Below are 27,507 nucleotides of genomic sequence, written 5' to 3' on the forward strand. Positions count from 1 at the left end.
GTTAACTGTGATAATGCGTATTTTCACTAGCAAAATACAGGCTTAAAACCATTAAAACAAAGTGTAGTAACGGAAAAACTGAACATCCGACTCCTTAGAGGCTCTTTTAGTACAATCAAATGTTGAACGAGACTCTTTTAGATGACCAAAATGTTACAATTAACTTTCATAAACTGAAAACACACTGAAATAGTGGCAGCTACGGCTATGCCTATACTCTGTGAATCTAGGGTTACGTCATGTTTATGTTACCTAACCAAAACTGTCGCCATGAGAGCAACTTTATGCTCTAAAGTATACCAATTTATAGTCAAATTTAAATTAAATGGGACCATAATTTACAAAATAAACATCATGCTATATTGAAAAAGACTTGAAACTAGCAATTGAGACCGTAAACTCATTAGGAAAGTGTTTACTAAGGTAATAAATCAAGTGACAAGTAGGGTAATTTCTCCATAGATTTCTATACAAATGGACTTCTTTTTGGAGCCAGTAGAGTCGCCCCCTGCTGGCCATTAGAGATTATGCAGGTTTAAGGCACTTCCACATTGGCTTCACTTTTCAGACCTGGAACTATCTGCTTGATTTTTCATTAGTTTTGCAGAAGGGGAGGGGAGGGTTATTCAATTGTTTGCAATCTGCAACCTCACTGCTAGATGCCACTAAATCTTACACACAGGACCTTTAAATAATAAAATAGAAAAGGTTGTTATTATCCATTGTGCAGTACTTATATATATAGTATATAATAAGAGTAGTGGGATAGATTTAAAAAAGTTATCCATTGTGCAATGATTATATTCATAGTATATACGATAAGAGTAGAATTATTATTATTATTTTACATTGTGCAGAATAATAATTATATAGTGCAATAACCAGTTATGAGTTATTTCTGATGTGAGTCATATACATAGTTTCTTGTGGTAATATTGATTATGCATTCCTGCAAGCCCAAACCAGGTGTTACTTCAGCAAGTGGAATTAGGTATCATTTGGGTCAGTTGACATGAAATGCCCAAATGCAGTAAGCTAGGTTGACTGCAGGTACCTTTGAGTTGACCATGGCACACACAAGTTGAGGGAAAGCCCCTGCACTTGCTTATTATTGGCAAGTGCAGGGGCAGCTGCTGATCACGGGTATGGAATGATGTGATTTTGTTGTTTGTGCCCTTGGTGACATGTTTGTGCAGCACATTTACAGAGACACAACAGTGTTTAACATCCTAAAACAGAGGTGTGATTTGTTTTCCTTTTATATATTTTTCTTACCATTTGAAATATTTACCAAAAAAATACATATAATACATTTGAAGGTCATGAAGACAGTGAGTCACAACAATAAATATCAAACCTACTTATGACTGGGTAATACATCAATATAAAATGTTGATGGAGACATGACACTAAACTAGCATTTTGTTTATCACAATATGCAAAATGCAATAGCTGTTTTTTGTCCACTTGGGGGCAGCAGAAAGTGTTGAACACAACCTAGCCTAGGCACACAGCCTAGGCTTTAATTAAGGGCACATTTTGGTAGTTAACCAGGAGGCATGCAACTGTGTAGAGTTGATTGATGCTGCCTGTGAGTGAAAGAGGAATTCCTGTTTTGAATATCTTGTGTTCTTTCACCCTTTGACTGAGTTGCTCAACATGGTCTCTCAGTCTTGTGACAGAATGTGTCTCTGACACAGACAGTTGTGCCCTCTTAGACAGGACAGTGGGTGTGTAGACCTTAAAGGCACACAGTCCTCCACTAGGAAATCCTTGTCTACCATGATGGCCATTGTTGGTTTGAGGAGAGACACAACACTAGACTTCTTCAGGATCTCTTTGTCACTGATGGATCCTGCATAAAGAGCTGACACAAAGGTTATTGCCCCATGAGGAGCCATACCAATCAACCCTTTAAAGGTGCAGTGGGATTTACAAGTAGAAAACACTTCACTCTGAAGGAGAAGAGAGTTTGAATCTGTGGGCCAGCTGGCTCGATCTGCCTCCAAAAGGCCATCAGGTGAGCATGAGTTGCAAACCTGTGGTATAAATGTTGATGTGTTAACAACCCTGAAGTCAGCTTTTGATTCACAGCTTCTGATTCAGGGTTGAGGGAAAAGTTAAAGGAGACATAAATTATGATATTTAGGAGCTGATTGTCCATTTTTTCACGACTTATTCTTGAAAAATTGTTAGACGTCGCAGCAAAAGCCTTAATGCTGTTTAAACCCATTTTGAGATTTGTGAAAGCTTTATTTTTCTTATGAAAATAGAAAAAAAGGGTGATTTCACTTTTCCCCATCCAGACCACATTATACCAGGATCAGGTCAAAGACTTGTCAAATCTGGACTAGATCATTATTACAGATGGGGAAAAAAGCAGTGAAATTGCCTTTTTTTCAGTTTTCACAAATAGAAAAAAGGTTTCACAAATATGAAACTGTGTTTTAATGAGTCTCTGGAGTCTCATTGTTAATCTAGTCCACATTTGACAAGTCTAAGTATGGTGTCTTTTGATCTGGACCTGGTTTGATATGGTCTGGCTCAGGAAAAAGCAGTGAAATCGCCCTTTCAAGTGTAAGTGGTGAAAAAACAGAGAATAAACTGCGAACTATCATTATTTATGTTTCCCTTAACCCCGAATAGGAAGCTACATTCAGCATCAAATTCAATAAAGCTGGGGGGGGGGGGGGGGGGTGTTGTTGTCAGAGGCAGCAAATCTCTCCAAGCTGAACTTGTTGCTGACAGCTGTTTCCTCCACTTGTTTGTGTAACCTTGCTATCTCTGCACGGAGCTCTCCAGTGAGGTCTGGCGGTGCAGCAGGCTCAGTGGTGGAGCTGTAGTCATGATCCTGGTGAATTACATCCATAGGAGGGTCCTTATTATTTTGGGCTGTGCGTGTTACACACAGTTGCTCTTTCCTATTTGTGAAAACAGAAAAAAGGGCAATTTAATTGATATTTGAAACAGTGTTTTAAAGAGGTTCTGTGGTCTCCTTGTTAATCTAGTCCAGATTTGACAATTCTAAGTATAGTGGTTTTAGATCTGGACCTGGTAAAATGTGGTCTGGATGGGAGGGAAAGCAGTGTAATTGCCCTTATTTCAGTTTTCATAAGCAAAATAAAGCTTTCACAAATCTGTAAGTGGTGCAAAAACAGAGAATCAGCCTCTATATCTTTTTGAAGAATGGTGTTCATCCCTCCAGAGGAGTTCCAGAGACTTATAGAATCAATGCCAAGGCTGAGGAACACCATTCTTCCAAAATTTCCTCATTTGGTGTTTTGATGATGGTGGTGGAGAACACTGTCTAACATGTCAGTCCAAAATCTCCCATAGATGTTCAATTGGGTTGAGATCTGGTGACTGTGAAGGTCATAGCATATGATTCACATCATTTTCATACTCATCAAACCATTCAGTGACTCCTCATGTCCTGTGAAATGGGGCATTGTCATCCTGGAAGAGACCACTCCCATCAGGATAGAAATGTTTCATCATAGGATAAAGGTGATGACTCAGAACAACTTTGTATTGATTGCAGTGACCCTTCCCTCTAAGGGGACAAGTGGACCCAAACCATGCCAGCAAAATTTCCCCCACAGCATAACAGAGCCCCCAGATCCCCTCACTGTAGGGGTCAAGCATTCAGACCTGTACCAGTTTTTCCTTTAATTTGTCAGCTGTCTGTATATACACATACACACAAGGGCTTCACTTGCCACACTGGTCTCATCAATGTCATCTCAAAGATCCATAAAGCCTGTCATTGTTTGTGTGTGAGAGTCAGACTGAACCTGCCTCCTGATGTCCATGGCATCCACCATATGACACACTTGACCGAATTTTGCCGGATCTTCATTTTTTCGTTGTGGTAGCATATCTAAAAGTGATGTGTTTAATCCAGGCTTGGCATCCACAGTCTGTAAACACCTGTTTCAGGTAAAACAATAGATAATGTTGAAACACCACAACACATTCTGCAGCTGCTCTCTTTTTTGGTTTTTGTGATGTCCTGCTTGACCTGGATGCACTGGGCTCCTTAAGATAAAGTTAATTATTTAAGTCAATAGGAACAATTTCTATCAGTATATTTTTACTGTCAGGTTTAGCGTGCATTATGTGTGTTGGTGAAAGATTAAGATTATACGACAAATTGTCATTATTTATATAGAAACAATTTCCAATTACACTAACTTTGCAAAGACGGTCAGGCAATATAAAAACTGACGAGATCACTCCTTCCTTTAATCAAGTTGTTTGTCCAGTCCTGTCAAAGTCTTCTGGCTTGAAATGATAGCTGCAGGCGACTGAGCAGTCATTTGGCTCAAAGTCTCTTCTTCTCAGTGCTGCTGCCCATGCCTGTCTTTTTACTTTATCTTTTGGGAACCTACACACAAAACAAGTCCATCTGAACAACACTATGCAGTTCTGCATGCTTTAGTAGCTACAATTCAGGCACATTAGTTGACTGTTAAGTTACTGTATGTCAGTATGTCACACTAGTGCCATGAAAAAGATTTAACACTTTGAAGTAAATCATTTAGGACTTATGTTACTTAACACAATAACACATACACTGACACAGCTGACTGACAAATATCATTTTTAGCATTTTACTGATATATTTCTTTAATAAAAATGTTCATCTTTTCTCCTTTAACTTATCTGACATAAGCTAATGTTAGCTTTAGCTTAATTTAGTATCAGTATGTTATCTTAAAAGAAGGATTATGTTACTCATTCTGATAAATCAAATTCAACATGTTCATGAAAAGTCAAATACTGTAACTTCTCACCTGTGAAATGTTATTCCTTGGTGCTTAGTTTTGTTATTTCTTTCTTTGGAACATCCAAAAGCAGCACAAAATTCTGGCATTTTCTACAAAACTGGTAGAAAACCCGGGAATGGGTCAGTACGAACCAACAGGTCAGAACCCCTGAGCAAGATGGCGGCTGAAGAGACGCATCTCACAAGCCTGGACAAAGATGCTCTATGCCTGGATAGATCACATCGATGATTGTGATTGGTTTAAAGAAATAAAAACTATAATATATGATATAAAATACATTATACAGTTCTTATGATACATCCACGGTTTGTTTCCCCCCCGAATCACCATGGCGTCTATCTAACAATACTCACTTCCGGGTAGACAACCGGCGGTTGATTTGAACGGTGGTCCAACCTATCTGACGTCTCTGCTGTTTATTTTATGTACTGTGTTACTTTGCTAGCGTCTGTGGTTTGTTTTGTTTTGTGGGGATCAACCCGGAGTGGAGTTTTGAGTTGTCATTCTTTTATGTTTGTGAAACTGGATTGAATTGGACTGTTTTGGGGTTGTGGGGAAAACAAAACCAAGTCTTTACGGAGTGGCTTGAACTCTAAGACTGTGAGACAAGTTACACACACATTCAATCTCTCAGGTGGGGTAACAAAAAGTATAAAATCTCACATCAAAGACATTTGTCTCCATTTGTGGACCTACGTCAGTACAATAGAGTTCGTAAAATTGTTGGTATTGGCATGTATCTATATTTAATTCCTCTCTCATACACAATAAAAGTGAATTGCTTTAGAGTCTATGGATTGGAATAAAACCAGCTACAGATCTTTAAACAAACAAAATCACAAAATAACCAAACACAGACCCCCACCAAGCCACTGCTACTTCCCAATAAATGACACAAAGCAAACATGGCACTTACTTTATTCAAATCAAATTCATGAATCACTGTAATAATACCTATAGACCAACATCACATAACATGTGAATCATCTGATTGATAATCACATAATGATCAATAAAATGGTCACATTGTACTTCATGCACTCATATGCTGGAGGGTGTTCTCATAATGATTTAACAAACTCACATTAAAGATTAAATGGGTCATACATCTACACTCCAGTTCATGTACACGAGCCAGTACAGAAAATATATTTCTAATGCATTTAATCAACTTTAGTATCTGGAACTAGCTCGATGGGGAAAGAAATTGCAAGACAAATATCAACAAACATTTTTTCTCAGCCACAGTGACACTGATCATTCAAAGAGAAGCATAGCATGTTATCTTGGTTTCACCTGTCCTAAATCTGCAAACTAACTGGTCCACAGCCCAATTTCCACCGAAGGACCTGACACTGTTGGCCAGAGCCTTATAAAGTCTCTATTATGGGGAAAACATTTTTTGAAAGTAGGCCACAATGGTCCTCGTGATACAATTTTACAAATGGACTATGTTGTCAGAACAGCCACTTGGGAAGACACACTATCCAAAGTGATGGCAGCATTCTGTGTGAAATCTCCATTCTTACCATAATTTTTTGTTACAACAGTTTTTAGTTGTAAATTAATAAGCATTATTTTTTTAAAAATATCACATTATAAACATGCTGACTCAGCAGTGGCTCCAACAGGCCCCAGGTGGTTACTGGCTTTTGAAGGATGGTCAAACTCACTTTGGTTGACGTCCAACAATCGAAACAGGTCATTACAATCTATTGGCAGTAGCTGGCTTAAGCCACAAGAAAACAAAACACTCAAACATGGCCATAGGTTCCGGTGTACCGTTGAGATATTAATTTACAAGTAGGAACCAAAGCCATGGCACTTTAGTGAGTAAAACACAAAATATCAGTGGAGCAGGTCCTGCTTTGCTTCGAGGGACAAACTTAGAGTTGGCTGGTCAGACTTGCTCTGCCACAAGTCGAAGAGAAGGAGTCATTAGATCCTGTTAGTATTAAAAACACTGTCTGTTTTTAAATGGAGTCACACATCTTACAAGTTTCACTTTGAACCGTTGCATATTTATACGGACGAGGACGCAGCATGTGCTAAATTTCCATGGAACAGCATGAGTAAACTTATGATAAACTTACTCACTGCAATAGCAAAATGCTTTATGGTACAGTGCTATAAAATCAGTTTTCATGTGAAAGTGGAACAGCAGTGGTACGAACTGTGACCCTCTAAAAGGTTTCTAATAAATAATGTTCCATTACTGGGAAAAAGAAATACATAGCAACATTGCATAAAACAACCCAAGGCACGCAACTTTTCCCTTTGTTTACAGAGCGGTGCAAAGGCAGAAACTCAAGATCTATGATATTAACTACCTAGTGCTTGGTCTGAGAGTGTGTACTAGAGGGAGGTACTAGAGTGGGCCACAGCAGCCTGCTGAGAAGCTGGATGGGATTGTGTCCTGACATCAACTGACACGTTGAAGCTTTACTTAAAAAAAAAAAAAAAAACTTAGTGCAGGAAACGGATGCTCATTTTCTGTTCCACATCCACCTTCTCCAAAACCTGTGAAAACAATCAAAACAGAGCAAGTTTAGTTGCCAAAAAACAACTGTATGTCTATGTTGTGGTTCTGTTATGTGTAATAGCATGACAACTTAACTGCCAGGCTTAGAGGCTTACTAAAGAGCTTAGCCAGTATTAACGGACACAAGCAAACTGTAATTATAAAAACAGTATGTTTGAATCCATTTGAAACTTGTTAGCAAGTCTTCACACAAATAATGAAACTATGTGCTCAATATAATGAATCCGCGGCCAAAGTGAATAAATCCTGCACTGCTTTCATAGTAACTAAACAAGGATACAAGTTTGCATATGCAAAGCCATCGTGTACTGGGTAAAATGTGTCCTTGAAAAACATTTTTTTCCTGTTCTGTGGCCACTCCTGGGCTTAAGTTTGTTTCCCCACTGAGGCTTCTGGTGCTAAAAATGTATGTGCTCATGCTAGTGGTATATGACCAGGCCTTTTATATAAAAAAGCATCCATCAAATACCATTTGTTATGTTGTTACTAGTTTAGAAACACTTAAAAATTAAAGAATACAGTAATATAAATAAGTAGGTAAGAAAGTCGTGCATGTGAGGACAGAACACAAAACTTGCCTTGATGAACTCATTGAAGGAAATGGAGTTATCTCCGTTCGTGTCGGCCTCCTGGATGGTCCTATCAGCAATGCTGCCTAGCTGTTCATCTGAAATGTTTACACCAACCATCATCCTTAAAACCTGTGAAGAATAAACATGATGTTATTTTACAGTTAATGAATACTGGTGGAAAAAAGTTCCTGGTTTAAAGATTAGATAATAGTCATGGTGCATGCATTTAAGGATTACACAAGATAATTAGTAGTTATTTTGGTTAAATGGCAAGTAATTAGCATCCACACTCAACATATATATATACTGTACATAACAGTGAACACATTTACTGAAAAACAGGCACACAAACATTATATAGAGCTGCACGTTAAGAGTCTTAGAGGCTCGTGCATCACACGAAGCAGGCGACACAAATGTTTTGCGCAAAACAAGAGATCTGTCTGAGTCATTGAACCCCAAGCTTAAAGCAATTACAGGTCACACAATGTCACTGAAACCGAGATGGCTTCACAGAGGGACGACAAATAACACGGAGGGAGCACAGAGGAAGCCAAAATACAGGATATTAGGCTGTCTGGGAAAAATCAACCTGTAGTTAAGATGAGATATCACATCATTATCAGCACAAGGGCAAAGTCTGCTCATCAACATGGAAATCTCCCTCTCTCTCTCTTTCTCTCTCTCTCTCTCTATAGAGCTCTTTGAAATAGATATTGCACAATAGCATTTGTTCCTTTGTTAAACAAGGAAGAGATAGCAAATATTACCATAAGGAAAAGTCTTTGAAAAATACTTACTTACCATCTGATTAATTTACTTTGTTTCAACAAACTGTACTGTGACTCAGCATTCCTGTTTACATCACAAACCAAACCACTCACCTGAAGCAGCTCATCCCGTGAGATTTTGTCATCCCTGTCCAGGTCATACAGACGAAAAGCAACTGGAAAAAAAAAGAAAAGTGAAAATATATAAGTCATAAGAAACACACTAAGCTCATGTTATGAAATCCTGTAAATGTTGATGATACCGGTCACTGGCTCCACCCAGACACGCCTGCGTGACCGAGCTCTACACTCACATAGCAGCTTGTTTGTCCGGCTGTTGAGTGGCTCACTGGCAGCAGCGTTCTTGTTCTTCTCATTGTCCTCTATGGGTCTGAAGTGAGCCAAGGTCCGCATGAAACCTCTGAAGTTAACCTGGTCCTCCCTGGGAACCGAGAAAAATCATTATGAGACAATAAAAGGATTTCAAGTAGGGGAAAAAATCATTTACTGAAAGTTTCTAGATAACAGAAAATAACCAAACACTGATTTTTTAGTGTTAGCTCAGATTACTCCCATACTCGAGATAAACCTGTGTGGGCAGCACAATGAAACCTCCCAACTAGTCGTAACCTAACACCATTCCACAGAGTAAAACACTCTTCACCTCTATTCTCAAGTTGTTCTAAAGCAAAAAAAGCCAAAACCAGAGAAACAAGAGCACATCTGAAAGCATTAAAAGCCATGGCTAAAATTAAGACGCCTACACATCTGACTTTTTTGGATTTTAATGATACATCTGCCAACATCTGGTTTTCAACTTCCACACCGATAAAAAAGAAAAACAGCTGCCAAATATATAGAGAGAACCTGCGGTGCTTGAAACCCCAACTGATTTTTTTTTTTTCCTACACAGAACTGGCAGAAAAGACTGAAGCTTCTCAAGTCTGCAGTCTAGGAGCCGCAACTGAGAAGCATGACAGGCTGGTTCGGCTTTGTGGTGGTTGTGACTCAAATGTATAATGCGCACTCCTACGAAAAACAAGACCAATAACAGGAACAACTCACCCTTCAGGAAAGAAGGCATTGATGATTCTGTCTCCCAGAGGATTAATAGCCAACTCCGGGATCCTCTGGAAATCTTCTCGACTGCAGGATGAAGATATGATGGAGTGAAATCGCAACATAATACATTTTAAGAAATAATGTCAAATTGTTCAATTAAAATACTACATCAAATTATAATAAACTCAAAAAAGGAGAACTGTCCACATAACCAGCATCTTTCAGCTCTAAAAAGTGTTTTGGCTGCTAAAATAGATCAAGTGAAGTCAGTGAAATAGCTTTTTGTCTCATTGTAAAGGTCTATCAATGGAACCAGAAGTTGGCCTGCTGAGATACATGTAAAATCTCACTGTTGTGGCAACTAATGGATGACAAGAAAGTCACCTTGAATATAAATGAGGCTGATACTGACTGCATTCCGTGACTTAAAGCCTCAGGGCAAGATCAACTGGAAACAAGACTTGTTATGTGTAAACACAACATTTATCAAAAGACTTAGTTCAATGACACCGCAGACAGATGATTTGATTGCTTTTTTTTTTTTTTTACCCTTGAAAGTCTAATTTGCAAATGAATACTCAAATCAAAGTGGATTGCAAAACAAAGTTTCACTCTAAGCAGCCTTAATGATTACCAATGTCTTCACCTATTGCTGGACTGAGGATAGAGCTAGAAGTTAATCACAAACTGTAGAAATTTCACACTGACGTCTCAACCGGACACTCAAAATCTGACAGTGCTCAGATAAGTTTTGATTATGAATCACAGTGGCACACATCTAAAGATGACTGAAGTTTTGCTAAACTGTGACTGACCACCTTTGTGTAATGACAACACAGTGTCACTAACTGACTGAAAACAGTTTTAAAAACAACTTTTATACACTTTTCAGCAAATTTGTCAAACACCAAATGGGTAAATTCTATTAAAATACTTGTTCATATGAATTCAATTTAAATTGCCCTTTTGTTTATGCTTATTTCTTGTATTTACTTCCCAATTATGCTACAGGAACAACAACATTCTGTACCCAATGGTGACAAAAACACACTTTCTTAATAACAAGGGGAAAAAACACAGACAAAGCTAAACATTACCTGAAGGCACCTTCATTTAATAACAAGTTTAATATCATATAATGGTAAAGGAACCAAACCAGCTATGTGAAAGTTTCACATTGGTGCTTATTTATATGATATGACTGCTTACCTGAGGGTGCCGTTTTCTCCTTTATCCAGACTGGTGAAGCGGCTGTACAGGCGAGTAATCTGACTGTGGGAGACTGCAGGGAGGATACACAAGACGGCAAAGATGTTACTAACAAACGACCTGCAGATGACTATGAAAAAAGTAGGCAGGCAAAATAGCCTTTCGCCTGATGACTAAACATCACTACACTATCAGAAATCATTGATAACAACTGTTGGGGATTATGTGGTTGCACAACTTCCCTGTTTAATTACTTTTACTGTAACTGTCTACCTGCAGCGAGTGTCAGCGTTAATGTTTAAGTACAGAGTAGCTAATGTTTCTGCGTCTTCATCGTCATCTTCAACACAGGAATTAGTCTTAAGGCCACAACTTACAGCCAGTCTCCTTCTTAATTTCCTCAATTTCCTCTTCTCGCAGTAACGTGGACGCTCGGGAGCCCATGGTGAAACGTTTTGGATTGAGCAACCAAACCAGCTGTGAAATAATCTCGACCCGGACCCTAGCAAGCAGGCTAACTTAGCGAGCTAAAAAAAAACTGCCTCGCTCGCCCTGCTGTGAACAAACAGCCGTTACAGCAAGAGTTTAATCCAATCTGCCGTTTTCTGTCCTCCTAGCGATGTAGGTCGGCGGTTATTCAGTTCTACTATTACAGCTTTTGTACGGTCCGTCGTGTTTTCATGTTATGGGTTTCGGTCAGGTTATCTTCCTGTTTTATGAAGTGGGCAGGCATTAAATGAAGCCACCTCCCTAACAATACGCAATATTTTTTTTCCTAGGATGGCGAAGTCATGACCCGCCCTATTCTGCCTCTGATTGGCTAGTACTCTTTACCTTCGTTGTTTGGGTTGGTTAATTTTAGGCATGTGGAGTGAGATTGGCTAGGATTAGGGTAAGGATATCAGGGAAAGCCAATCAGAGGTAGAGAAGGGCGGGTCATAACTTGGCAATCCTAGGAAAAAAATTGGTTACAGGACGTTCTCTGCGGAATTTGGTAGCACCGTTTCTTGCCTGCTTAAAATTGTGTAAAAAAGTGTTGTAGCTGCATAATTATGTTTCAGCATATTTTTGTCTCAGTTAAACAAATAAAGCTAATATTTACAATTATTAGCTTTATTATTAAAGGAAACCAAGGAGTATACATTATCTTCATCCATCCTGCGAGAGTGACCGTCTCAACTCTAACACTCAATCAACCTTTGAGCTGAAAATATAGAAATTTCACTTCATCACTTTATCTTGTGTTTTTTTGTTTTGTTTTACATATATAATTTAATATATAATACTTATATATAATTTTATTACAATGTAATTTATTTCACTTTTTAGTTATTTTTATTTGATTTTATCAGTATTTGAGGCATTTGAGCTAATAAAAATATCTAAATTTCAAAGCGAACACACATAGAGCGGATTTAATGCCAATATCTAATAATTAATCATCACGTCTAATGATAAAAACGTCAAACTGTTAAAGCAATAAATTACCATGATAATTAAAGAACTCCTCCAGAAATATTTTTAAAATGTAAAAAGTAAAATATTCTACTTTGAATTTGTGTCTGATATGTTCAATTAGTTAAAAAAAAAAACTCCTTCTTCCCCATTAATGACAATACAATATAATATTTTTAAAAAACAACAACAACCCAGAATTGGATATACAAATAATGTACATTTTAAAAGTTTACCACATGACACGATGGTGGTCCGATTTAAATTCTCGTTTTCAATACCACTGATGTTGCTCACCGTTTCACTGTTTATAACGATGAGTAACAAATCTCTAAACTATGTTAACTTTTTAAAGTTTTTTTTTATGTCTTTCCTTTTTTCACTTATTTTGAATATATTTTGTCTCCCATTGATTTATTTTGTATTTTTCCCTTATTTATAAATATTTATATACTATTTTTTGTTGGTCTTATCAGCAATCATGTATTGTGTTGTGTAGTTGTTTTGTTATTTATTTATGCCATTTTTTGTTGAATAAAGTTTTGTATAAAACAAACAAACAAATAAACAAACAGACAAACAAACAAACAAACAAACAAACAGTCAGACAGACAAACAAACAAACATTGTACCGTGGTTGCTTGCAAAACTAGCTGTGATGTCACAGTGTCATCTTGTACCTACACGTCTTAAACAATAAGAAAACAACATTTATGAGTTGAGGGGGATTTTAATGTAATTTAATGTGTACATAAAATAATAAGTATTCACAGCCAAACATCAGATAATAAATATTCACAACAAATAACGAAAAGTGAAACATAAAAATAAATCTAATGATAAAAATATCAATTAATAAATACCATAATACACAGTGAGATTAATTAAAGGTCAAATATTATAAATGGACAGGTCAAATAATGAACAGTCAGCCATAAAATAATAAATATAGTGGTAGAATATTATAAAATCACTCATCAAATAAGTCCAACAAATGAATTAAACACATCTTTGTGTTTTAAATTTTGAGCTGCAAGTGAAACTTTCACCACTAGATGTCACAATTTCATTATTTCATGTATACTTGAATTTTTCAATGCAGCATTTAGTTGATTTATAAAATGCAGCTGTCTATCAAAACCACACAACCAACGCCCCAAACAGTCAGCAGAATCTGTGACTCCAACAGGAAACAGGCTGATGTCATCATCTCTGCAGGTATTTAATCTGAAACCAAAACATTTGACCAGTTTGACCAATTCAATTTCTGACCTGATGATATCACAGGGATGATCACCAGGGTTGCAACAGCTCATCCAAAAGGGGAAATTAATACATGCATTATATCAATCAACCGTATCAGTTTGGTAAAAGAGCTTTTATGTCTGCTGCTCCTTATACTTGGAATCTTCTACAGACTGAGTTAACATCATGAGTCACTGGTTTCTCTGCGCAGGTTTAAAGCTTTGCTGCATCATCATCATCTTTTCTGCCAGTGTCAGTGAGGTTGTTGGGAGGTTTTTAATGCCTCAGATTGCTGCAGTTTCTCAATCCAATTCTACTATTAAGGTTGTATGTTTATTTTCTCTTTTATTGTAAATTTATTCATGATTTTATTATGTTATACTGACTAACGAGAGGTCTGTCTGTATTGCTTGTTTTTATGTTGTTTGTCTGAAACGTTATGCTGCTGCCTGTCTTGGCCAGGACACTGTTGCAAAAGAGATTTTTAATCTCAGTGAGGTTTTCCTGGTAACATAAGGTTAAAGTAAATAAAAATAAAAATCCATCCAATAGCTGTTGAAACATTTCACTCAAGACTACAAATGTCAACCTTCAACCTGATGGAGGCAGTAAAGTCATGGTGTCATTAAAGTCACCAGGATTCGTTCTCTGTAACCCACAAATATCTGAACCAAATTCCATCCAATATTTTTTTGGAGTCGTGTCACTTTGCTGGTGAAATATTTCAACATCTCAAACATCTGGATTGGCACAAAATGTTGTACAAGCAGTCACGGTTGACAGAAGATGGATCCTGCTGAGTTTGATGATCCACTGACTCTTCATCCAGTGTCATCATCAGGTCAATATTTGGTCAAATATCAAACAGACTGACTTTCTTTTAATGAGTATTTCAGCCTTACGGAGCTGCTAGCGAGGCTGTACGCTTGTAGCAGTCATGATTGCAATCTATTATTGAAAATCAGTCTACTATATTTTAAAATAAAGTGTAAAAGCTAAATGAAAAGCTGAAAAATATGAATCTTATTTTTTTTATCTAACATTGGTGAATAGACATCTTATCACTAGATGAAAATTCATGTCTCTCACGTCTCTGATGTTCACACTGGGCAAAATTCTCAAACAGAAACTTTTTAACATTGATACAATGAGTGTAAATGTCTTGTCCCTTTTTGTATATTGTTGCAGATCTTTTTAAATGTTCAGTATATCATTTACTAAAACATAATCAAGGCTTTGTGCTATAAAAAAAGGGGGAAGCGGGTAATTTAATGTGGTCAAGACCCAAAACACAATTCAGTTTCCCAGCACTAAATGATTCTCAGACAGAAATATCTTGTAAAATGTAACAGGTGACAAATAATCCCCATGAAGTTCACAGTAGTTTATGGTAAAAGGGGATGTTTGTGTCTCTATTACGCTCTATAACTGGTTTCTGATTGTGGGAAAATAGACTTTAGGTAGATTTTTAATCCTCTTCTGAAGACTGGCTACTATTATATGTAAAGAATACATGTACGCTAAACAACAGCCATGTTAAATATCATCTCTCACAAAAATTCAAGTCATTAAATGTTAATAAAAACAAACACTCAATATCAACAGAGGTAAAATAAGAGTCATTTTGTAGCAGTTTTGGTCTGTTGGATTTTATTTCAAGATCCTTGTATTACAGCAAAGTCTCTTCAGGATCAACAAACATTCAGTGTTTAGTGGTTTGCCCTTAACATGTCAATCAAACATTCATAAAGCTGAGAGCTGCTAATAAAGCTGAGGGCAAATTTTCATCAATATATCTTGAATCAGAAGCAGTAAAATATCATCCACAAACCATTCACAGTGATAGTGCAACTCACCATAAAAACAAGTAAAAAAAAATCTCACTAAAATCAAAAAAAACTTCACAAATCTTTAAAAAAAAAAAAAAAGTTATAGTGTATTGATAAAAGAATAACGTTGACTCCACGTCAGATTGATTGGTAAGAAGTGCAAAGAGACGCCTCGTCTGCTCGGGTCTTCCTGCGTGAAGAACCAGATTGATCTGAGGCTTTAATGGATTTATAGAAATCCTGTTTACTTGCTGAAATGACATTCTGAGTCCATGGCCAACTGGATTCTGCAGAGACACAAGACAAAAATATTAGTTTATCTTTTTAAACCTTCACGGGGATAGCGCCTTGGAACTTTGTATTAGTTTAACTTAGTTTAACTGAGGTTTTGGTAAACATTCGGACTGCTTGGCTGCGACTAGTGAACACAATTCAAAAACAGGATATTCAGTGTAGAGTGGTCAAACATTTTTGATCCATGACCAAAGCTACATAAAAGCAGCTTGTAAGAGTCTGTCTAAGCCATAATAAATGTTTATATAATGTAATAATGTTTATACATCATAAACAGAGTGATCTACTTGTGGTTTTTAATGCAAAACTTTGATATTATTTATGGTCTAACTGTAGTTTTAGGAGCTTTTCTCGTCAATGCATCTGTAACTTTGCTCTTTGGTCTGTTTTTTGCTGATCTGACACGTAACTTCCCCCTGTTGGAATGGTATTATCTTATCTTACAATTTCAAAGAAACAACAAATATTGAAGAAGAGCTGAAGAATTATGACCCCAAAAAAAAAAAAAAAAGGCATTAAAGATCCAGGTCCAGGCACTCAAGGTAGGTTTGAAAAATAAAAAGGCCTTTATTTCAGTGGACTAGTCATTAAAAAACCCCCCAAGAACCCACACCCACGTGTCAGCTTGCACCTTGTTTAGGGTGTGGAGACAGAGAGACTTTTATGCCTTTTTTTGGTCATAACTCTTCCGCTCCTCTTAGATATTATTCTCTTCCATGAGCACCAGTGGTTTGAGGGACAAAAGCAGCACTCCTGGTACTTAAAACAATAACAAATATGATGATAAACGGCTTTTCCTTAAGGATCAGGCTGGCAATAATCTACGTTTTATGTTTTATATCTATCTTTTGGTTATCATCAACAAATCCCATAAATACAAGAATATAAATGTCACCAGACTTTACCTTCCAGGTGTGGAAATAACTGAATATCCCACTGTGTCAATTTAAAGCACATGGCTGGCGTTTTTCTGTATTTTTCTTATTGTTAACAAATGTGCAGAGCCATAAAATGGTTCAGCACAGAGCAAATTAACATGCTCATACTCCACGTCATATCCTTTAACATTAAATTTAGTTTTATATAGATTAAACTGAATATATAAAAAGAGTTATGACCAACTGAAACACACCACAATCAGATTACTTCTTCTCCTTTACTCTCACATCAGAACGATAAAACCACAAATGCAACAAATAGGGAGGTTAAAAAAAAAAAAAAAAGGGAAGTAGACTGTACCTTTCTGCAGGGTATCCTCTCTCACACATGTTCACCAGAGCGTACAGATGCCTCAGAGCGTATTCAAACTGAAACACAAGAGAACATGATATGTCAGAAATGTTTCCCAGTCTGTGTTTCACATGATTTCTACCAGCTGTATTTGTGGCCCATTCAAAATGTCAAACAGTTCCAGAAAAAAGGGGAAATTTTAAAGAGTAAAAACCAAACGGCAGCATGAAAATACCCAAGAAGAACATACTGTGTTGAAGTCTTACAAACATCTCAATTCTCGTCTCTATATTAAAAGGTTGCTCGGTAACATGAGGCCATGTCACAGGAAACTCAGATGGAGGTGGGGCATTTATTTGCCTCATCTATTTCATGATCTCCTTTTCTGATCCTGGATATTTTCTGACTTTTTTAAATGTATTTAAATATAAAAGCACATAGAGGTTACATGAAATTACAACTACAAAAGATTAACTTGGTTATATATCATATCAAAGTGGCGTGTATGGAGTGGTGAAAGAGCACGGCATTTAAAGCTTTTAGAGAGTGGTGTTTTTTTTTGGGCCTTTACAAAAATCAAAAACACAAGAGTTAAAGTGTGAGAAATGGATGAAACTGTGTGTTTATCTGCTCTAATATCTTCCAGACGCCAAAAACATCTGTGGTTGCCTTCTTTTTTTTAAACTTCTGTGTGAAATCTTTAACCCATTGCTTAAAAAAACAACAACTGCAAATGTACTACGCTAGAACATAAAGTTTCACAAGCATATCAACAGTAACTAAGGAGGGCGGGGCTTAGTTATCAGTCATTGTCATTCTGGTTGCTGCCTGATCAACCAGAGCATCTGTATCCTCTACATTTCTCTCACACTTCTTTTTCCTGCACCTCTGTCGTTCATGATCATCCAGGTCATGTGATAAAGTCAAGAAGTCGAGAGGTCGAGTTTATTCTGCTCTTGCTGCCAGTCTCTCTGCTTTAGTGTTAGCTGAATGCAAAAAGGGTGAATTTCTGACACCAACATATGAATAGCATGTGAAACAGATCTGGCATTTCCCCTTTTTGAAGAAAAACCCGACACTTTGTCATGTGAGTAAGTTTCAACTAGAAGCTACAGATGAATCCTGCCAAAGCTGTGACCGATCAACCATTAATTTTATACATTTGGACAGGGTGGCCCCACTTTAAATATGCAGATTCTTGCGTGCAGCTCTACCTCAGTTTTGTGCCAGTTGTAGCAGTTGTGTTTGTAGTGGTTAACCGCAGCCTTGTAACACTGATGCTGGGACAGTTCGGCTCTCTCGTTGAGAATCTCCTCGGCCTTGAGCTTGTCGCCGGTCACCTTCTCGACAACTTGGCGCATCGTCTCAGCCATCATCTCTCTGACCTGAACACACACACACACACACACACACACACACACACACACACACACACACACACACACACACACACACACACACACACACACACACACACACACACACACACACACACACACACACACACACACACACATGTTGGCACACTTTTAGAAATCTGCAACGTGGGAACTGTCATGGTAAATTCTCCATTTGTGCACTCACAACCCTGTGATGAATCTGATTTGCATGGCCCGCTTGAACAGACATTAACAGAACAGACAGGAAACATGCAAACTTCTGCACACAGCTAAAAACACCAGATAGACTTGAAACAGAGATACCTGAGAAGGAAAACTCACTGAAGGCTTTGCCATTCTTTACCTTGAGGTGAGCGTTGATTTCCATCAGCAGCCCTCTTACACGTGTGATATCATTGGAGGCCATCATCTTCCTCTTGAGGATGGCCAGAGGAACGTCAGGGCTCGGGGTCAGGTCGAGGTTTGTAATTGGCTGCAGGGTCATTGGAGCTGGCTGGCTGTTTGCCTTGTGGTTTCCCTGAAATGCTACGACCTTCATGTGGGCCAGAGTCTGTAGGGAAAGTAAGACACTCTAGATAAGGACAGGAACCCAAACCCTTTTCCCTCCACCATCACTTTTCTGCCAGTCATCTTTGAAATAAAACAGTATCTCTCCCAAAATATTTCTTGGCTGGAAACTCAGCAAACAGACAAAAAAAAAGTATTTTGTTCATAACAGGTTGTTCATTTCAAATAACTCTACATTTTCAGCAGCGTTCATTCTTTTCTCTCACCTTGTTTCCGTACTGCTGGACGTGGCTGGTGTTTGTGTGGCTCTTTACGATCTTGAACTGCTTTAGCAAGGTTTCTTTTGACAGGTCCTCCTGAGAGCACAATGAAAAACAACATCACAACCAATTATTGGCCATTTTTTTGGAAAATATGACTATTCATGCTGAAAACCTCTCTTTTATTTAGGGGTAATGTTCAGGTGAAGCCATTTATTTTCACATAATTGTGTGCACCCTTTTTAAAATCATAATGATAACTGAAATCACCTAAATGGCCCTGATCAAGGGACCTGAGAGAAAAGGTGGTTGAATTTCCGCCACGACTGCCAGGAAATTTGTTCGCGTTGCAATGAAAAACCCACGCGCAACTTCAACTGAAGTACAGGCTACTCCGCAAAGACGTGGTGTTTCTATTTCAAGATGCACAATAAAAGAGGTACTTGAATAAAAATGGGCTGCGTGGTCGAGTTGCCAGAAAAAAGCTGTTACTGCGCCACAAAACAGCCCGCTTACAGCACCTAGACAAGCCTCAACACCTCTGGGACGGTGTCATTTGGAGTGATGTGACCAAAATTGAACTTTATGGTCACAACTATAAACACTATGAATGGTATATCACAAATGATTAAAGTGTTCTGTAGATGAAATTCAAGTTTCTGTTTTGTTATTCTTGCATACTGTAAGTACACAGATTGTATCTCTGCTCATGCAAACCTCAGACCTTAAACCTGTTGGTTAAAAACAAACCGTTGCTACTGATTTTGGAAATGATAACCGTCACCACTTCCTGTTCCTGCTTATTTTACTCCAGGTGTACACAGGAAATAAACCTATGTATCACATATATTCAGAGTTGTAATTATACTGTATAATATCAGTCAGCAGTTGTATAATTACCATTAATTGCATAAAAATATAGGTAACTAGAAAAGACAATGTTTTATGAAGAAAATGCAGTTGCTAGCTCGCTGAAATTGCTCATATTTTTTGGAAACTGCAACCACAAACAGTGTAAACAAGTTAAAATTGTTTCAAATCTGAATTATTTGCATGTGGAACTTTGTATTCGAAAGCAATTGAAGTTGGAGCACTGAAAGGGTTCGAAGTGTCTGTTGAAGCTGAAGAGACGGAAGCATTTGAAGTCTGTTGAAGTGTTATTTCTGAAAGCATTTGAACATCTAGTTTCATGTTTAAACCCTGCAGGCAGTTGAATTATCAGTTTGCATGCAAACAGTGAAAGTACGAACAGTTCAAGGGTAACATTTAAAGGATGACATTTAAAGAGAATGAGATGAAAGCACTTGAAGGGAAGTTAAATTGTAAGTCATGTATAATTCAGTAAGTAAGTAAAGTAAAACTCAGTAAAGTTCAGTCACTATAAAACGTGTCATTTAATTAATATGTCAGTGTATTCAGGGATAAACTCCTTTTAAACTTACTGCCTTTATTAAGTGGCAAAATATTACATCACTCACCACATCAGAGTCCTCCATCCAGTTAACGCTGTACCAGTCTCCCAGGTACGTGTCCCTCTTCTCGTCATAGTAGCAGGCGTAAGAGGACTCATGAGGGTTGGCAGCTGTGGTGGCGTACACTGAAAAACACGGACACATCCTCAGGTTATAATGTGTAAAAGTATAGTAGGAAATGATCATTTTAAAGCAGGAAAACCTAAACATGACTCACATGTCTGCCTCTAACAGGTAAAAAAAAAACACTTGAGAGACAACAAATGAAGTTCTAATGAAGAGTTTATAAACTGTAAGTGTCAAAATGTGATGTAAAAACTGTCTTTGGTTACAGATGATAAAACCAGGACCTTGATCCACGTCCTGTACAGGTCCTGACTGTTATGTTCATCACATGAGGCCGAGCACATGACACAGTGACTGTGCTCACAAAATACCACGAGCCATGATGCTGACCTCACAGTCTGAGCAGAAGTGACAAACGACTAAGAGTGAAAAACTGAAGTAAAGTCCACGAACAGTGCTGACCTCAGTGTATTATAGTCACGATATCACCACTATTACAAAACAAATTGTGCTTCATAGTTGTGTTTAAATTCAACATCAGATGTGGGTGAAGTCAAACTGTCACGAGGGAAAGTCAAGTTCATGTTGTTGCTGAATGAAAAAGGGTTTCGTAGAGTTCATCGACCGAAGCTTTTTATTGATCGTTGAAGTTCCCTTATCTCTGTTTTACTGGAAAGTTGACTCATCCTGATGAGATTCATTTCAACTCACCGTCAATGTTAGCAGGCAGGTGGTTCATCATTGATCCCGACTCACACGCCTCGATGTAGAACACCATCTGTGTGTGTGTGTGTGTGAGGAAGGAGGTTGTGTGGCAGAAAAACAAGACAACTGTTATGATCTGATCTTCCTGCACAGCAACATAATCAGCTGATTGGATTTTACTGCTCACCCACATACTGTAGGGCATGTATATACATGTAGGCCTGAGAAATTACACAACAGCATGCGTACCTTTTTGTATTTCTTATTTGTGTGCATGTATTTAATGGTTGTTTGGAGGTCGTCAACTTGGAGCTGCAGAGAGAGAGAGAGAGAGAACAAAAATACTTTAATTTGACAGTTTCAGAGCAGGTAATAACCTGACGCGCCAGATGGTTTGTTACACAGAACCATCTGAGAAATTGTCCTTGGAAACTGTTTAGAAAGTGGCAGGCACTTTCAAAAAATACTTGGCAGGTGATTGAATCCTCACAGGATACCAACTGGTCAGAAACATTGGTGGTGTTAAAAAAAAAATTATAGTTGCAATGATTAGTCGATTAACCAATTACTCCATCGACAGAAAATCTCAGAATTTTCTGGTTACGGCTTCTTAAATGTGAATATTTTCTGGTGGCCTTAAGTCACTATCACAGTAAACTGAATGTCTTTGGCGTTGTGGACTGTAGGTCGGGACAAAACAAGACATTTTAGGCTGTATCTCGGGCTTTTGGGAAATTTTTCACCATTTTCTGAAATTTCATTGACCAAACAACTTATCGTTTAATCGAGAAAATCGTCGACAGATTAACTGATAACAAAAAATTAGTTGCAGCCCTGAAAAAAAAAAGGTATCATTTTGGTTATCAGTGATTGTTTTGCTATCTTGTTGGATTACTTTGGGGGGTACTCAGGAGGTAGAGCGGGAAGATCAGCGGTTTGATCCCCACTTCCTCCAGTCCACATGTTGAAGTGTCCTAAGGCAAGATACTGAACCCCAAATTGCAGGTGTGTGTGTATGTGTGTGTGTGAATGAGCTTTAGATTAGATCCGTTGCATGGTAGCCTCTGCCACCAGCGTAGGAGTGTGAATGTTGACATGTATTGTAAAACGCTTTGAGTGGTTGAAGACTAGAAAAGAGCTATATAAGTGCAGTTTACTTTGAAGTATTGAGAAAAATGTCTATATATGGTAAGATATTCAAATATATATATATATATATATATATATATATAAAAAGACAACTATTCTTGGGCAAGAGACATCTGAGTCACTCAGGGCTTATCTGACACAGCATAAGAGTTGGTTCCTGGTTTATTTTTTTTAAATGACAACTAACTGGCTTGTCTGTGTCTGTTTCAGTAAGTTCAGGAGGAGTGAACGTGAGAGAGCAGGAAGTAAAAAGTGCTCACATCATCATTAGGGAAGGCCAGAATGCCTGGGGCCCCGTGATCAGTGAAGTAAACAAACACGTGATCTTTGGGCCCGCTGCAAAGACAAAGAGAACAAGTTTAGAAAAACAAAAAAACTTTATAAACCAGATATGTGCTGTTCAGATTCCTTTTATCACTTGCCTCTTCAACACTTTTCCAGAGCCGCCTTTGACTTTTGAAGAGTCGCCCTTCAGCACTGCCAGGAAGTTTTCAGGGGTGACATCCTGCAGGAGAAAACCAGGATGTGCGGCGCATGAATCACAGGTTAAAAAACAAAGTTTGCTTTTAACATCAAAGTCTCTTCAAACAAACTGCAAAACACTGATTCCTCCGTTATAAAAGATTCTATGGATTTGCACTCTTGTACAAATATTTGCGCTGAAGCACTCACCTCCCCGGTGTAGTCTTTAGGAACTCCCTTGTACACATCTGTGCCATTTGGCCTGTTGATCAATATTCCAGGGGTGGGGTTGCTGGGAACAACAATATGATTCAGATTATTAGAGGGAAGTGCGAACGGCTGACAAAACACTTCTACATGATGACGGGGCGACAGATGAATGATTTACTGATCAGGTGACAGTCAGACACTGGTTACAACTCCACAGCGCTTCAGGTTTTTCCTCATTCACTGCAAAAAAAAAAATCACGTGCTGCGACTCTCAACATGAAAGCCCTTCGCATGAACTTAATGAGAAACATCTCTAGTGAATACTGGAGAAGCTTCAGCTGTTAGTAATTGTGTCACCGCTGATTTGAGAAAACATCTGCACTCTCGCCTGCACTGTTTTAATACAAGTTAGTTATTAACCTCGAATCCAAATCGAGGCCAATAATCACGTCAGCCAACGGATATAAAAACAATCAATGTTGCATAACTCGTCTCAGAAACTTGACCTACATTATGTGGAGGTGTTTTGATACGTGGACACGTCGCCCAACACTGAAGTTAATAACAGCAGTGTTCCTCAGCCGATCACTGGTCATTACTATTCAATCAATCAGCAGTGTGAATAAACTGTTCACATGAGCTTCCATCTAAAAAAATAAATCAACAACTTTCATAATAGAGTAATTGTTTACATATTGCAAATAATATAATAACTATAATATATATATTGAAAACAGTATATTGTAGTTATTTTATATAATTTAGCCTTTAATTGCATTTATTTTACATATCTCATTGTTTTTTTATTTTGATTTCTGTTGAGTGGTTGCTGTAACACTTTAATTTCTCTTTAGAATTAATAAAAGTTATCTATCCATCTATCTATCTATATCTCCATCCATCTGTCATTTGTCAAGAAAACATACACCTGTTACAGCTTCTCAAATATGAGGTTTTGCTGCAATATCTCTGTTTTATATCATTGCATACTGAATATATTTGTTTTTGGCCTGTTGGTCAGACAAAACAAGACATTTGAAGACGTCAGCTTGGACTCTAGGAACCTCTGATGGGCATCTTTCACTACTGAGTAATTGAAAAACTAATTAACAGATCACCAGATGATGAAAAATTATTATTTGCATCTCTAGTTAACTATTTGGAGATAATCAACATGTAGAGTTTACATGTTTCTCCTATTGCCTCTGAATTCTATATAAGCCTTAATCTAGACATACAATAAACTTCTCCATACAACAACACTGACAAGTCAAAACTGAACCTGGGTGTGTATGTTTTACACTCTTGCTTCTCAGTGCATGTCAGGGCTTAACATTGATCCTGATTCTGACTGAAACCGATGGATCCGCTTTCACTACTGCTCCTCTGTCCAGTAACCATGTCAGTAATATAACTCCGGGCACTCAAAGCCCTGAAGGAGCACCAAAATTAGTTCCTTGTGACTTTTCTCTTTTTAACTCATCTTGTTTGCAGAGCTTCCTGCTTTGAATTCTGCTGCTCAGAAAATGAAGGACGCAGGGACGACATGCCACAGCGACATGAGAAATGCCAACATGAGAGTGCAATTAATATGTGTCTTACAGACGAGCAGCTCTTTATGAAGTAGGGCTGCAACTAATGACTATCAATTCATCTGATGTTTATTTTCTCAATACGCTGATTTATCATTAAGTCCAAAAACTATCAGAAAAGCCTGAAAAAAAATATTCTAAAGCCCAAGATGATGTCATCAAATTGCTTCATTTTGTCTGACCAACTCTCTTAAACCTACATTTTCAGTCTACTGTCACATGAAACAAAGAAAAACAGCTGTTGCTCAATGTAGAAAAGCGGAAATAAGGGAATGTTTGAGCAATTTTGTTAAAAAAAAAAAAAAAACTTATAGAATTAAGAAATAATTGCAAATTATTTCTCTGTCAGTGGAATAATCAATTAATAGACTAATTGTTTCAGTTCTTCTGTTAAGTTTATGTAGTTCAAATGTTTTCTGATGCTCTGACCCATGGAAATTATAAGTGTCATCATTACTCATTAACTTTAGTGCTTAAGTCTGTACAGCACCTCAAATTTTGCTATTTAGAACAGTAACGCAGCATGTAAATAATGAGCAAAGTTGTAAGTATGCTTTTAACTGAAACATGCAACATAGCATGTATTAGTGATTTACGAAACACTTATAAAAAATATAAAACTCTGCGTTTAGGAACTGAGTTGGATATATAAATATATATAACCTTTATTTTCACATTCGTGTAACGTGTAAAGGGGAAGGAAAGAAAGCCAAGTCAACTAACAGAACGTGACTACAGTAGAGCTTTAGAACACTTATGGGGAAGAAGGAGTCCTGGTATCACAGAGATAAAGTAACATAAAAAAGTCAACTCACTCCTCACTGTTTGCCAAGTCATCGTACATCATAACCACAATCTGCTCATCTGGGATGCCATTCTTGTGGACAATCTGGTAGGCATGGCAAGCATCAGCCTGAGAGAGAGGAAGAGAGGGAGGAAGAGAGAGAGTACGGGTCAGCAGTACATTATCACCATTAGTCTCTGAGACTGGAGAAGCTCTGGGAAAACAAACATTATGAAGGGAAAGTGGCTTATCTGCAGCTGTGAAAGAAGTATTCAGATCCTTTACTTCAGTTTACCAATACAGCAATGGAAAAATACTCCATTACAAGTAAAGTTCTGCATGAAAAATCCTACTTAAATAAAAGTACATAAGTATTAGCAGCTTGATGTAGTTAAAGTATTGCAGTAAAAGTAGTGTTTTGGTCCCTCTGACTGATATATGATTATATATGACATCATTAGATTATTAATACTGAAGCATCAATGTGTAAGCAGCATGTTACTGTTGTAGCTGCTGGAGGTGGAGCTAGTTTGAACTACTTTATATACAGTTAGCTAGTTTAGTCCAGTGGTTCCCAACCTAGGGGTCAGGCCCCTCCAAAAGGGTCACCAGATAAATCTGAGGGGTTATGAGATGATTAATGGGAGAGAAAAGAAGAAAAAACAAAGTTCTGATACACAAATCTGTTTTCAGTTTTTGGACTTTTTCTCTAATCTTTGATTTTTGGTGAAATATTGAAATGAAACCATGTGAGATATTTAGAGGAAAAAATCACTATTTGGTGGAGCTGTTAACAACTCAGACATCTGAAATGTGACCCCGACTACACACTGCTGTTTATAAAGATGTCAAAAGCCAAAAAGGGTGGAAACCACTGGTTTCATCTTTAACAATGTGTTGTATTTTATATTAAAAGCTTGTTATATTATCCATTGTGTCAAATCTTCATCTGAAAAGTAACTAAAGCTGTCAAATAAATGTAGTGGAGTAGAAAGTACAATATGTCCCTCTGAAATGTAGTAGAGTGGAAGTATAAAGTAGCATCAAATCTCAATATTGCACTTAAGCACAATACTTGAGTAAATGTTCTTATCTGAGGTGCTCTTATCAAAAACAATACTGGATTATTACGGAAACAATAGAGTCATGCACAGTTTGCACATGATAAGATGACATTGTGGCAAAGGTTTCGTGTGGTTTCGTGTAGTTTCTTTGTTGTACACCTCTCACCTGGTGTCTGTAGTTGTACCAGCCGTTGGAACCGGCTACAATAACAACCCAGTTTTTTCCACCGTCTGGCTCCTCGGTGGGAAATGAATTTACAAGCCCGAGACCCAGGCCGAGCAGGGCGAAGAGGACTGACCGACACATATCCTCGGCTTCTGTGGGAGCCCTGTATGGATGAAAGGGTAAATTAATACCTCTCCTCGTCACGTCCCCTCCCAGAATAATGGTAGCTTTACTGGCTGAACTTTCGGGTAGCGACAAATAACGATAGCTAAACAGAAAAAAAACACAAACTCACCACCTGATCGCCTCTATGTCACATGATAATGATATCTATCCTATTCCGGGAAAGCTAACTTGGCTAACTGGCAGCACAACAAGCTACAAACAAAACGGTGAACTTTAAAAGCTCAAACAAAGCTATCAAAACATACTCAGAATTAATATCAGTGGGAAAAAATAAATATATATATATTTTACCTTTTGTTTGTTGTGTTGCACGTAGAAGACAGCGGAGAACTACATGTACATCCTCGTCAGGAAACACCGGGATATTTATACGTGACGTCGGGAAAAAAACGGTTGATAGGAATGTCACCGCAGCAGCCAATCAGAGAGCTTGGTGGGCGGGGCTTAGTTGTAAACAGTCATGTGGGTGAAAAACAACATGTATGA

At 37.8% G+C, this 27,507-nt stretch overlaps 2 protein-coding genes and 1 long non-coding RNA gene across 4 annotated transcripts; all 3 read right to left on the minus strand.

Annotated features, from left to right (window-relative positions):
* Positions 1–3,654: 3,654 nt before the first annotated feature.
* On the minus strand, positions 3,655–5,195 carry LOC121881166. Of its 2 annotated transcripts, XR_006091709.1 has the most exons (4): positions 5,144–5,195; positions 4,797–4,997; positions 4,195–4,387; positions 3,655–3,930 (listed from the first exon to the last, which is right to left on the minus strand). It is a non-coding gene; the product is annotated as an uncharacterized LOC121881166 (long non-coding RNA). The 2 variants fall into 2 exon arrangements; XR_006091708.1 differs by lacking the exon at positions 5,144–5,195 and having other exon boundaries at positions 4,797–5,135.
* Positions 5,196–5,691: 496 nt separating this feature from the next.
* Positions 5,692–11,680, minus strand: chp1 (calcineurin-like EF-hand protein 1). Its single transcript, XM_042389435.1, has 7 exons — positions 11,323–11,680; positions 10,946–11,018; positions 9,740–9,820; positions 8,989–9,116; positions 8,789–8,850; positions 7,911–8,033; positions 5,692–7,310 (listed from the first exon to the last, which is right to left on the minus strand). The coding sequence occupies exons 1-7, from the start codon at positions 11,387–11,389 to the stop codon at positions 7,257–7,259; spliced, it is 588 nt and encodes a 195-aa protein (XP_042245369.1). The 5' UTR covers positions 11,390–11,680; the 3' UTR covers positions 5,692–7,256.
* A 3,598-nt stretch (positions 11,681–15,278) lies between these two features.
* lgmn (legumain) lies at positions 15,279–27,422 on the minus strand. The gene is made up of 14 exons (XM_042436916.1): positions 27,313–27,422; positions 26,836–26,998; positions 25,637–25,734; positions 23,230–23,311; positions 22,980–23,062; positions 22,818–22,893; positions 21,658–21,720; positions 21,415–21,481; positions 20,644–20,762; positions 19,172–19,261; positions 18,742–18,948; positions 18,213–18,383; positions 17,008–17,075; positions 15,279–15,761 (listed from the first exon to the last, which is right to left on the minus strand). Exons 2-14 carry the CDS (start codon positions 26,974–26,976, stop codon positions 15,719–15,721), a joined length of 1,308 nt encoding a protein of 435 aa, XP_042292850.1. The 5' UTR covers positions 26,977–26,998; positions 27,313–27,422; the 3' UTR covers positions 15,279–15,718.
* Between the last annotated feature and the right edge of the window lie 85 nt (positions 27,423–27,507).

Source organism: Thunnus maccoyii, chromosome 16 (assembly GCF_910596095.1).
Source record: "Thunnus maccoyii chromosome 16, fThuMac1.1, whole genome shotgun sequence".
NCBI classification, from domain to species: domain Eukaryota; kingdom Metazoa; phylum Chordata; class Actinopteri; order Scombriformes; family Scombridae; genus Thunnus; species Thunnus maccoyii.